General features: G+C 42.3%; 1 protein-coding gene across 1 annotated transcript; it reads right to left on the reverse strand.

The window, feature by feature from the left end:
• Positions 1 to 4,398: 4,398 nt before the first annotated feature.
• Positions 4,399 to 10,144, reverse strand: EIF2S2 (eukaryotic translation initiation factor 2, subunit 2 beta, 38kDa). Its single transcript, XM_010187615.1, has 8 exons — positions 9,964 to 10,144; positions 9,138 to 9,241; positions 8,158 to 8,293; positions 7,729 to 7,829; positions 7,141 to 7,289; positions 6,158 to 6,214; positions 5,707 to 5,792; positions 4,399 to 4,872 (listed from the first exon to the last, which is right to left on the reverse strand). Exons 1-8 carry the CDS (start codon positions 10,142 to 10,144, stop codon positions 4,697 to 4,699), a joined length of 990 nt encoding a protein of 329 aa, XP_010185917.1. The 3' UTR covers positions 4,399 to 4,696.
• Positions 10,145 to 14,134: the final 3,990 nt, after the last annotated feature.

Here is a 14,134-nt window from a genome sequence, read left to right on the forward strand (position 1 = left end):
TCTTTGGAGGGCTTCCCTGCCTTCTAGCAGGGATGTTTCCACGTGAGAGAAAAATACACAAAACCTATGGGATAATGACCCACAGCAGCAAGCAAGTGTGGGGTCGTGGTGAAATAAAGGTTTTAAAACTAATTTGCTTTAAAAAAAATGCAGAATTAAGGAAGCTGCTTCTGTGTTAGGAAACCCAAAGTCTCTGTGAGCACAGAGACCCACTAAGGAAGACGTGATGGGCTGAAGAGGGAGGTATCCACACATCCCCACTGGGTGTTTGACAGAGGAAGTATTAATAAGACATGTAAAGTTCTGACTGGGTTATTTCAGGAATAGGCAGTGGTTTGCAATATGCAAAAAGGGAAAAGGATGAACTGTGAGCTTACACAGCAAGGAATGAGCCTGGCGCTGCAGTCACAGCAGAAGGGAAGCTTGAAGGTGTTTTTCCTCCTGCAAGGAAAAGCTGATTCCTCACATTGATTGATCAGGCAGCAACGTTTCCAGGGCCAGCTTAAATTTCTGTATAAAGCAGTATGGTTACTCCTTGGGCTTGTGACAGAGCTGAACAGCACAGGTTCAGCTGTATTCTTATATACAGAATATATAAGAATGCACAGTGTGTGTGTGTATATGGCACCTATGTGAACGTGGATGTATTATCTTGTCTGTATTCACCTATGGTGAAGCACCTACAGCAAAAACAGTCTAACCTCAGGCTGCATCGCCTCTGGAGGCACTGCCTTGTCTTCATTATTGACTATAGACACAGCTGGAAAAAAGGGATTTTTGAGCTGAGAGACTGGAGCCGGGTGAGGTCCCTTTTACAGGTGAGGCAGCACTTGTTAAAGACCAGCAACAGTTCTCTGCCATGGGATTTCACTGTGTATCCCCAAACCAGAGCCATTTGAGAAGAGTTTTTCCCAGGCTGACAGACACCCAGGGCTCCAGCAAGCTGAGATTTAGGTTAACTGCTGACATCCAGAAAGCAGAATACGAGGTAGAGCTGCACAGGCCCAACCTAACCCTGGCTGACCCCACGAGTGCTGTGGGGATCCAAACACCTGCAGAATTTAGCTTGGGCCCCCTCTGCACTGCTGGAAAAGCCCAAGAGAGGCTTTCACCAGGACAAGGTGGTCCCGATACCCAAGCTGGGTGTTTCTGGCCATTTTTCTGCTACTCAGGCATCACAGGACTGACCTTCACCAAGGCAAAACCAACTTACAAACAGAAACACAAGCAAACCTTTCGCAAGCCAGGGTGGCTTTGCACTTTGTTGTCCGTACAGGCTGAAGCTGAACTGGTAATTTTTGTGCAGCTTCTGTTCAACATCTGCCTTTGAGTCCTCCTCAAAGCTCGGACTCCCAACAGCTGGGATCCTCTGCTATTGGTCTGGTTATCTGGAATAAACCTCTAGCAACAAACCGAGCAGAGGGGCAGGACAGATTGGTGGAGAAATGGCATTTAACACACGAACAGGTAAGTTCTACTGAATCTCAGCTATCAGCATCACACTCAACTTCATAATTTCTCCACGTTCAGAGCTTTCCTGCTGTTTCCATTTCTGTGCCTCCTCCACCAGGTACCACTGTATGCACTTCCACCTGACTGCAGCCCAGCATCCCATGCAATTTGTGACAAACCTCGTCCTGCTTTCAGCAGCAGCAGCTTTCAGAGTCTCCTTCTTCTCCTCCTTGCTCACAATCTTGGGCAAGGAAGTTTCCCTGCAAGGCAGGCCCACGACTGACAGAAACCAGAGAGTTTAGGGTGTGGTGTACATCTCTGGAGGACACAATGCATGATGACCCATGCACAGCACCAGCCAGAAACCCCTCTCAATGGAAAGTCTTCATAAACGCTGCTTCTTTATGGCATTTCTGCTCATTAAAATGCTGCTGCTCTGATTAAATCCTTTCTCTGGCCAGAAGTTTCCATGGAAAGAGTTTAACGTCACTTGTTTTCATACTAATAAGCAGTTATTTCAGAACAGAATCCGGTCACCTCAAAGGCAGCTGATCCCACTGCATCTACACTGATGCAGGGAATTAGATCTGGTTTCATTTTACTGGTTACTTTGGAGAGAAATGCATTTACCTGGCAAAAGTGGGTTACAAAGATGACTCTTACAGGGATATCAGGAAATTTCAGGCTGACTGACAGCAACACGACATTTCTCCTAGGACCTCCAGTGAAAATCTCAGATGTTCTTTAGTTCTGGGCTGAAAGATGTGTTGCATCTTCACTGCTGGGAAGGAACAGACCTGAAACAGCTCGGATGACTTTGATAAGGTGTCCCAAAACTCCACGCATGGCAGGAGCCCTGGAGAGGAGCAACCCAGCTGCATCCCTGAATCATTACGGTTGGAAGAGACCTCTCAGATCACCCAGTCCAACCACCAACCCAACCCCACCATGGCCACTAAACCATGTTCCCAAGTGTCACATCCATGGCGTCTTGAACCCCTCCAGAGATGGGGACTCCACCACTGCCCTGGGCAGCCCCTTCCAGTGCTTGACCACTCCTTCAGTAAGGAAATTTTCCCTCATATCCAACCTGCAATCCAACCACTGTGCTTTCTGTTAGCACCCAGGCTCCTCCCAACCCATCCAACCAGGGATCCCCCTCTGCTCTGCAGCGTCAGTACCCAAAAAAACCTGGCTCCCACATCTCCATCAGCACCACACGGCCAATTCTCAGCTCTGAGACAAATACATGGAGAAACACAGTTCTGTCTGCCTCCAGATACACGCCTGCATGCAGACCCAAGGCAAAGCTACCACCTTCTTAAACCCTCCATCCTTAAACTGCTTACTTACACTCTGCTTAATTATAAAACTCTGCTTTTCTGCCTCTGAACACATGACTGCACTTCAAGCTTAAATCAGTCTTACAAGGAGCAAGAGGCATTTGTGTTCATACACTTGCTGCAGAATATACTCCTTTTGAAATGGACACTTTGGTTTTTTGTTTTTTAAATAGAAATCAAACTAATATCTGTACCCAGACACACAAGACTTCCCATGCACCAGCCTAAGGCCACACTGTATTGTGTTAAAGTTATGTCAAAGGTATTTTATCCAGGAAAACACAAGCATTTAAAACCAGAAAGCATCATTGTTCTTCAGCTATTTCAGGCTGTCCCAACAGCAAGACACCGAAACAAAAAGGCAACCAGCACTGCTCCAAACAGTTTTACTTCCACCAGGAGAATGCCTGTTTGCTAGAGAAAAAACAAGAATACACCAATCGTGTTACAAGAGGCACTGATCCTGGCTTTATTCACTTAAAGATACATCCAACATTTGTTATAGCTCACTTGAAATTCAAAATGTTTTTAAGAAACCAACCATAAAACCTTGATTTTTGCCTTACAGCGCTGTCAAGTTTTCAAATAGCAAGTAAGTGACTTCCCAGCAAGTCTGTGTTCTGTATTAACATACATACAAAGATTAAAACTTGGTAGAAACCCTCCAGTTTCTGGTATTTGATGACCTGCATTCAGAATGACCTCTGTTTTCTCTGGGGAGGAGGTTACTCTGCAGGGATGGGTGCCTGGGGTCCTGAGCTACTACGCCTTACCCTGACCCTGTGCCATTTTGGTGATTAAATTAAAACTGCTCCCTCTTACAGCGCTCAAGCAGAATTTCACTCCCCGTTTGTAACTTTGTACTTGGCAGCTGTAACCAAGTTTCTACAGCACTAGAAAAAGGAGTTAGGACAGCACCAAGTGTGCCCCACAGACTGCTGATACCCACTGCCCGTGGAGAGAAGTGCACGTTATGATCAAGAAGCATGAAGAGTTAAGTTGGAACTCAAACTACTTGGCAGTATCTTCTGTAAATTCAAGATTTAATTAAGACTGTGTTGCAGCCATTGCATGTTACCTATATATATATATATTTTTTTTTTGCTGCATTTAGTTTAGATTCCTTTTAAAGTGGTAAAGAGTGCAGGACTTCAGAAATATAAACATTTCTCTAGTAGAAATTGCAACATTTAGTACTATGACACTATGAAAGCTTACAGTACTTCATCAGTTCTAGGTTAAGATTCAGCATCAATATGGTGTCTGATCTCAGAGCTACATTCTGCCTAATTACGCAGTACTGACACGTCCCAGTGTCACTTTCTGTGCAAAATGCATTCCCATATAGATGTGGCTAAAAAGCATGAGCAGCTCTCATGTTGGTGTATCATCCCTGCGACTTTGTGTGACTGGTTTCTCTGTTTAATGATAGCCTAACTAAAAAGAAGCGTGTTATGGAAAAGCAAAATAACCTTTATCTTAAACTTATTCTGGGTCTTGGACATAGTTCGGTGATGTGATCTGCAGAACAAACACCACATCAACCATTTCATGAGCTGCTTAAGAGAGGAAACTGAAGGAATAATCCAAAAATCGAAGACACTCACTGTTATAGTATCTTTAATTTATCTTGTGTTTTACAGAAGTCTGAACGGATTAAAAAGCACCTCCTTTCCCATCACGTTCCTTACAGTTGGTAAAATATATTCAATGAGCAAATGTATGTGAACAGCTTGAGGATCTGCATCTTGCAAGGATTTCACAGACCAATCAATCAAAAGCCAAATTTCTCGTAGTTTTTACAATCTTGTTTTAATACAATGGTAAATCCATTCCGATCGTAAACCTGTCCAGTCATATCTCCCCAGAACACTTTGCAAAATCCAGTGTTGATTAGCGAACTAGTTAGCTTTGGCACGGAGCTGTGCTCTCTTGCCTGTGACAGCCTGGAAACCAGTTTTGATGCTGGCGACGGAGCAGCGAGAGTGGCAGGTCTCACACTGCAAGAAATATAACCTGGTGTCCTTCTGTAGGATTGTGTCTGGTGACCGACACGTGTGACAGGTGACGTACTCCTCTGCAGAAAAGAGATTAAGATGCAGTCAGAAGAAAATGCATTATCAGTAGATAAGTCACCACTTCTTCAGCTTTTAGTTTAACAGTTGTCTTGGAAGCTGCATCTTGTCCAAATGCACCTACTAACTGACTTGCTCTGAAAACCACAGAGGCTGAAGCAACCTAAAAATTCCCCCTAGTTCCCAGGTTAATTAAGACTAGGTTTCATATGGTACATTAATGCACTGACACTGGTGCTTTAGAAGTAACAACGACCAGTTAAGACTTCCCCTGCTGAAACAGCATTCCCAGATGTCAGCAACTCTCGTACAGGCACAGCACTGTACCTTTTGTTATATACAATTGTGTTATTTAACAAAAGCAGTACCTTTTGTGCATATATATAACATATACACATGTGTGTGTATATATATGTATATATATCACATATACACATGTTACACATGTTATATACATATAACCTGCAAGTCCTTTGACCAGCAGTCAATGACACACACACTATTTGTTAACACACACAACAGACTTCAAAATTAGCAATTACTGTTTTCCATAGTCCTCATCGACACCAAGAAATGAAAGTCAGATGAAAATAATTCTCAAATGCTCTTACTGTTTTCCTTGTTCTAATGCGAGGACAGAGCGTGAACTCTGTGTTTATTATAACTGTGGAAGCACCACCTGTATTTGCATTAATTCACTATAAAGCTGCAGTGAAGCTGTAGCTTTTTAGCACAGAAACTTCACAGCATGCACACAGATGGAGGCCATGCATGGGCCACTGGTCAGCAGAAGGGATCTGAGAGAAATCTGTAGTGGAAAAGGGACTTATACTTACTGATATATCTTCTCAAGACATTTTCTATCTGTTTTTGCTGGAATCTTCCTTTGATTACAAGTTGGTTGTTACCATCTATTGAGCCACTAATTTAAAAGAAAAATTAAATTAAGTATTCGATTGGCAGAAGACACCAGCAGTAAGAACAGGTCAGAACCATGAAGCCAGGTAATGACACGTTCTTCAAAAGAAGAGTAAGCCAGAATCACTTTGTGGAAAAATTCACAGCCTTATCCAGACTGTTCCCTGGGACTTAAGAGTTTGCCTCTGTACCTCTTCCCTAAGATGGTATCTCCTCAATCACCCAGCACAGCATCTACGTGCAGGGAAGAAAAGCCTGGTGTTCAAGCACACATATACAGACCTCAATCCAGTAACTTTATTTTTGATGAGACATCAACTACCATTGCTTCCTACGCTCACAAGCACATACAGAGCCCAGTAGCCTTACCTTGTACCCAATTCTGCCAACAAAAATGCCAGGAGATGTTTTGGCTGACGATGTAATCTAAAAATAAAGTAAGGATATGTTTAACCTTCCCTCTTCAGAGAAATGTGATATTTACACAGGGCTGTCAGGCTAAAACAATCTTAAATTACCAAGTTTAAAAGGGGGCAGGGTCAGAGTGCACTGCTCTGCACCAGAAAGCATAGGCAGGCAACTACTGAGTACACACAAAAGCTGAACAGTCTACAAAAAACCCATCACCCCAAAACCAAACTCACAATTACAGTAACTACTGAAAATAAGTTTTCTATTTGAGATTCTCCATTCTTATTCTCCTGTCCCCTGCCATTCCCTGAAAAAAATGTTAGTAACTACCACTAAAAATTCCCTTTAGTGTACTACCCAGATCCTCAGTGTGATTTCATCAGGACTATTTTCTGGCACACTTATGAAACAAACCAGATACGCGTTTCCAGAAGTGCCCACAAATAACAGAGCTGCCTTCACAAAAAAGATTCAAGACATCAAAAGCGCGGCAGAAAACAGTGGGAAAAAAATTACCAAACTTCATTCCATTTACCAAGAGAAGAGTATTTGTAGTCAGCTCAAATTAGAAGGAAATTTCCCCATGCCCCCACCCAAGAATTGCAAATAAGTATCACTGGTGACCCAAGTGCAGCCTTGATAGAAGTCAGTGAACTCACAAAACCAACAGGCTTCATTTCAGTCCACGAGGCCTATGTAGTGAGCCTACCACTTTCATAGTTTAATTCTAAAATAAGAAATTATCTCAGTAACTTATCTTCATAAATATATTCTCTCAGAGAAATCTAGAAGAAATTAACAGTACGGTTGAAACAGCTTTCAGTTCACTTCTGATTTATCACAGTCTTTCAACATTCAACATGCATTCAACAAAGAGCCAACAACAGCACAGGAAAGGGCACTCAGCTGCTGTTCCTGGGAAATCTACAGAGGTCACTTACAATTTGCAGATATCTGTAAAGTTGACAAAAGACGTTTTCTTGGTCCCTACTCTTACAACCTGCGGAGGCTTCATGACAAATTTTCGTTTTTCTCCAGCTACCATATCTGGGTTTTTTTCCCGCATGATGTTAAATACTCTATTGAGCAACTGCAAAAAACCACAGATTAACATCGCCCTGAGTGTCTTGCATTTCTCAAATGAAGCACACGTCTAAAAAAACATGACACAGCATTCACAATGAATATCAGACGGTTTTCACCCATTAGCATTTCCCCATATGCTTTTGAACACACTTCAAAAAAAGTTCTGATAAATGCAAAATATAAAGACTGTTTCCCCAAGGGCTTACTTCACAATCTTCAAGTACCTCAACCTATCTGCAGACGTGTTTTATATATCACTAATATCACCCTATATGAAAATTAGCTGTGGTAGATGATGTGCTTTGTTATTTTTCTATTGATGAGCTTCTGACTACAAGTCCTTTAATTTTAAGTTAGAAACTGGACATATATGAACATAAGTCCCTACTCTACTGATGCAAATCAACATGGAGGATGTTTTTTAGAAGCCTTTTGAACATCACCTCATCATATGTGTAGTCCCTTTCTGAGCCGGCCCACGCAGGTCCTGACTGAAGGCTAAAAGAAATTCCATCATCTTTTTTGCTATCTTCATCCTCAAAAGCTGCAAAGAAAGTTGTTAGGGATTAATTAAGAAGAAAAGAAACATTCTTTAACCGCATGCTTACTCCACAGTGCACATCAAAAGGTACATCAAAAAAGATTCCACTAAGATGTGGACACAAGACTTCTCTGTTTGCCTACAAGGGATACCCTCCCTTATGGCAAATTTATACAGTGCTTTTACTGAACGTTTTTCTGATAAATAATATAGTGGTAAAGGTAACAAAATGAATTCTGAAACAAAAAAGGCGCTTGAACAGAACCGATTCACCTACAACATGGACTACATTTCACTTTTAACATCTCACCGAGTCAGGTTATAATTTTACCTTCATCCTTCTCCATGATCTCATCTTCATCTGGAAACTTCACATTCTTCTTTTTCTTCTTTTTATTGCCCAGCATGATATCAAGGTCATCTTCAGGTTCTACTGCCTCTGGCACATCTCCTTCAATTTTCAAGTCCTGCAAAGAAATAACAAGACTACAGCTTACAGTATTAACCACAAATCTCCACTGCATAGCACTAGAAGTAATACCAGTAGCACAGTATACTAGATGAATACCAGTAATATCCACCACAACCCTGAAACATAACATGCTGGACAATAAGGCAAGGCAGAGCTGTGCTACTTGCATCAAGTCCAATTTGCTATCACAATTCTGCACATGTAGAGAACACAGAGCGAGCATTTCTGTCTGGGACAGAGCAGAGGGACATTTTCTTCCTCAAAAACAAAGAGGAGGTTTACACATAATGTAACGTTTTTCTGTCCTCTCGCTCTCTGGGCTTGCCAGTCACGCTGACACGCGATACCAAAATACAACCTGGAATAAAACTTGAGAAGAGTAAAAATATCTTGTACACCTTCTGGAACGCAGAACAGCGGCCAATCACTTCTAAAGAAAACAGCAGAGTAAAACCAGCTTTCTTAGCGGGTATATACCCTTTGAAGGGCTGGTCTTTAGAGGACTACTCTCTTTGTGGCTTCTGACATCCATGTACTTTGCTCACCCCAAAAGACAGTTAACCTTCATGCTGGCCAACCTTTACTGCAGATCGCAGAATTACTTGCTCATTGTGTAAATCAGTTAAGAGTTTTGTCACTTCTGGGCAAAAAGCCCTGCAGGTGCAACAAGTTCAGCAGAACCTACTACATATGGAACACACAGAGAAACTAAGTATCATTATGAACTGCACTAAGACACAATGACAGCCTGGAAACAACTCCTGCACTGCCAAGCCTCAGAAAACGAAAGTAACAAAGTTTTCTGCAATAGATAAGATGGGCTACTCATGTGAACAAACCTTTACACCTTCTTCTGCTTCATCTATATCGAATATCTTTTTTGTTTTTTTCTTCTTTTTCTTTTGATTGAAGAAGTTTAGATCATCCAGGTCATCTGTTGCATCTAAAAAAACAAAGGATTGCCAAAAGACGTTAACTGGAGAAACAGTTTAGACATTAAGGTTTCTAATTTGCATCCAAATATTCAGCATAAGCAAGGATCTGCAGTCCCTACAGATATCCTTCAGATTTTAAAGGGGTCATTCCCCTCTACTCCCAGCTTATTCAGTAATATTTTACAGTTTCTGCATCTTCTAACTGCATTTTCTTATGTTTTAAATGCTTTTCTTTCTCCTGTATAAGAGAAACTAGCTACTTCTGTCATTATAATTGAGATGCTTGCAAAAAAATGAGAAGAAAACTGTAGGAGGAAAACACAGATTCTTTGGTCTACTGCAGGAGCCAATTTTATTCAACAAACTGGATTTAAGTTAACAGCATTTCCTGAATCAGGTCATCTTGAAATGGCATTGGCCTCAATTGAAAAAGGAAGATTATGTACACAATCGCAAGCTTATTTCCTGAAATAAGTTATCACATTCACAGTTGCCCAAAAACTAGCAACCCTTTTAACCATGTTTCTGTTATTCACACTACTGCTTAATTGTTCAAATGAAAAGCAGCCATAATTGTGGCATTACTGCAACAACTCCACGTGGAAAACTTAAAATTTTATGCTAACTAGTTTTAAAAGAGAATCTTTATTGGCTCACACAAGAGGCCAGTTTTTCTAGCCTCAAAATAAAGGACTACCTTTGACAGTTCATCTACATGGATTCACTTTACCTTTCTTCCTGCTGTCTTCTTCGTCTGCTTCAACATCTTTGTCTTCTGTTGGCTCTGGTTCAACTTCTTTTGTTTCTGATTGCTGGGTTTCTTCCGCTTGTGTATCCCCTCCTTCCTCATCCAACATAAAGGGCTTCTTCTTTTTCTTCTTCTTCTTGCTCATAGTGGGATCGAAAATCATCTGTAAAAGTCAAGAGTTCCTTAGCAGTGTAACAGCCACCAATCATTTTATGTTTATAACACCTTCAAGCTTATTGCAACGTTCTTTCAGTTACCCAAACTGTTCCTTGACTTCAAGGACTAGAAAAATCTAGGGATGTTTTTTTAGATCTGTAACAATTTTAGCTGACTCTAAGCAGCGATTACATAGCCTTCTTGAGAAACATCACAGATCTTGTCCCAAGGCATAACTGATGTGACCAATTACAAGAGAAGACTGCTTGACAGCTTAGAGCTTCTGCTACTTTTCCTATGAAAGTCCAAGTTTCCTGTATCAGTTCAGCTGAAAATACACTGAAGCAGTGGATCTTTGACAGACTAGCTACCAGCTACTTCTCCATTTTATTAGCATTATGGACTCAAATTTTTAAGTAAGACCATGCAGAGCAATGACTGAACCACACGGTATCAGAAAGAAAATTCAGCACACCTACACCACAGAGCCTGATTACATGTCAGCGATGCTTTTGTGCTTCCATTTGTGAGACACACTAACTTTCAGATTTATTAAAAGGCAAGACTTGACAAGAATGCACTGGATGAGGGAGAAACCTGGAAGGGGTTGGTGATACAACAGGACCTGTATCAGCTCTCCACACCAGGAAGCAGCAAAGGTTTCACCCTTTTCCCCCCACAGGTGGGAAACTGAACCTTAGAGACCAAGTGATTAAAAGCTGTTAATGAGTTCTTTAGCCTGCAAAGCAGCTTAATTCACACCCTGTCTGGCTGGGAAGAAGGCACTAACCTCAAGACTCACTTTTAACCTATTCATCATCTGCAGACCTGAGATATTTAACAGGAGAGCTCTTACTTTTCCAGCACAGGAACGCTTCCTGGTTTTTTCACTTAAGATGCAAGTTTGAAATCACAGCTATCAGTCAGTTTTGTTACCTACACCTGGGCACATTTTCACACCATAGCATACATTTAATCCATCAAACAATTTCAGACACCTAGCAAGACTCCTCCTCCAGTTTTTCTTATCTAGTAACTGAAGTGTTCTCACAATAGTTAAAATGCACCATCATGAATCCCTCACTCATTAAAACACCACTTTATCAAGGGAGCCATTCTCTAACTTTTTGTGCTGTTACACCCTGCAAGCTTGGCAGTTTCCCTCTCCCCATGAAGCAATCTTTTCCTCACACTTCTCATTCCCCTACACATGATATTCTTGTGATATTCTTCTGATCTTCTGAAACCCAAATGCTTCATAAAGGCTCTATTAAAGGCAGTAAAGTGTGCATATGGGTGTTTGAAACAGAGCATCACAAAAGCGTCCATGTATATGGGACGCTGAAGCTTGAGGCCTTCAAACCGTTGAAGTGTCTTTAGTTGTACATGCTGTGCTAGAAGGATTTTCACAAAAGTTCTGCCAGAGGGGTTCCCTCTGAAGCTCAGGCACACGTATGAATCATGCTCTTGCAACACCCAGCAATCAAAGAATGTGCACAACCGGTTACGCTGTCTGCTGGCTTCCTCCTGCAACCTGCACAGTCTGCTGAAACAGAAGGAAAGCTGCCTGCATCGGCAAGAGTTCACAGCGTAGGGAACAAGCACACGAACACCACCTTCAAGATCACGATTCATTTCAATGAAGAGGATTTCCAAGACTCTAAAGAGTTTCACATCTTCTCAGATGATTAAACAAACATAAGATTATGGTGTAATAATTTCCAAGCAGGAACCAGCCCACCCACCCATCCCAAATCGCTCTCCTCTTTGCAAAGGAAAAGCCATCTTTTATCCTGAACCACCATAAAACACATCTTGTGTCTACAAGAGACAGAACGTGTCTTCAGAAGTACCATATCAAACTGAAGTTAACACACAAGGACAGCTTCTGGACACAGGAGATTGGTTTTTCAGCGTTAAAACTACGCAACTGGCCTCGAACAGAGCACTGCTCTGAAGGTCCACTCCATCCAGTCACGACAAGCCAAGCTTCTGCAAACTCAAGACCCCATCACAACATGCTGACTGCGCTCAGGAAACTAACGTGAGCTCCACAACTCGAGAAGAAGGTCTATGCCTGAAATATTTTGCTCATCAAGCGCTTCAAGGAAAACTAAGCAGAAGTCTTAGGTCACACATGCTGATATCACAAATGATGATATAAACTAACGAGCCTGATAACCAGGAACCTGACAACCACTCACCTGATAACCAGGCTATTCTGGTTTGCGTGTCTGAGCTAGATATTTCTGAAGTTTCTTCATTTCTTTTCTCTGTTCAGTTTGCTTGGTCCAAATGCAACTCTCCAGAGAAGCCAACATGACTCTAAAGTGCTGTGACAGTGGCAAATGCTGGGGATTCTAACAGAGGTCACCAATGAACCCCATTTCATTATTCTATATAAACACGTCTACGAAGCAGACAGCAACTCTGCACTGATAAAAGTTAGTTCAGGTACCCTTACACGATGACACTGGGTCAGTGTCTGTGATGGAGTGCAAAATTATTAACATTGATCTACACCTAAACTGTCTGGCTTCTCAAAACACAGCATTCTCTAAAATTATTCCCTGGAGCTTCACAAAACTACAGGGCCAGAAGAACTTTCAGGTACCCAGTAAGATTATATATACAGTATTTTTTTTAATAAACCACATAGATGTTAATGGATTGCTTCCCCTTGCAAATAGGGCCTGTGCTGCCTCTGCTGTGCCACACTTCCAGGCAACACTCAGACAGCAGATGTTTCTACCAGGGAGTTTAACTCTGTATACAGCTCTGAGAATTTTAAGCTACGGTCCAATGCAACACCACAAAGTTTTGTAACATCTCTATCAGTTTAAGGTGCAAGTTTATCTTCACGTGCCTTCATCCTCCTGAACTTTATAGGATCACTGGCTTCAAAATTTCCCCAATGTCAATAACAAACTATTAAGCTCTTAACAACCAGATACACAGAAGATCTGAAAGGCACGTGCACTCACTCACACAGAACCTCAACGGCAGAACAAACGCATGATGCACAAAAATAATTTTACAGACACTGAAACTACATCCAAATCAGGAAATTCCAGATGAACTGCTCTGGTCCTACGAGCACCCAAGACAGAAGGCATCTGATGCAAGGATTTCTGGGTCCTAATTTCTGTAACCAGAGTACAACCTACACATTAGAACTGCAGGTCCAAGGACACAATTAGGCATTAAAATGCAGTGCACTCATTCTAGATGTTAAAGTGGCTGAATAAGTCAGTCTCAGCTACCATGAAAATAATCAGTAATTACACTAGTTCTCCTTTATGACACACAACAAATGATGACCTGTCTGTCCCCAAAGCTGGAGTGATCACTTTGCTCAGAAGGAAACAAGCCATACCAGTATTTTAAACACCACCAGAAAGAAGATACAAGACCAAAGCAGCCATCTCATGGATTCAGTCAGTGCCATTTCCCACAGGCTACACAGTCATCCATCAGGGTGCTCATAACCTCGTACACATAAAGCTTGCTTTCTCCCCATGAGAGCAAGTGAAACGAGGTTAGTGAAGGTGCTAACACATAACATCGACAACACTTCAAGAAATTTTCAGAGGCAGGCGTATCTCCTTCCCTGGAAGTGTGCCTAAGCAAACACCATCAGATCCCGGAAACCTGAAGTTATAATTTGTTAAGATGTAGCTATTTAGCTCTCGGGTTAAAAGATATCAAAGCTCTAGCAAGACAGAGTGGTAAGTAAATTGACTGAACGCAACACACCGCTACGAGAGCGCGAAACACGATGGAGAAGGGGCGGCGAGGACGTCTGCCTTGCTCCCCGGTCCTCCTCCGGCCAGAGGCGGACGCCGGCAGCAGCCGGGGAGCTTCGGGCGAGTTTTAGGCCTTCCCGCGATGCGCGGAGCCAGACCACAGCTGTGGGCCAGGCGAGGCTCCGCAGCGCGCAGAGGCCGGGAAGGCTCCCGGGGAAGGCGCCAGCCCCAACTCGGTCCGGCCCAGCCTC

The sequence above is a fragment of the Mesitornis unicolor genome, unplaced genomic scaffold (assembly GCF_000695765.1).
Source record: "Mesitornis unicolor isolate BGI_N332 unplaced genomic scaffold, ASM69576v1 Scaffold48706, whole genome shotgun sequence".
Classification (NCBI taxonomy): domain Eukaryota; kingdom Metazoa; phylum Chordata; class Aves; order Mesitornithiformes; family Mesitornithidae; genus Mesitornis; species Mesitornis unicolor.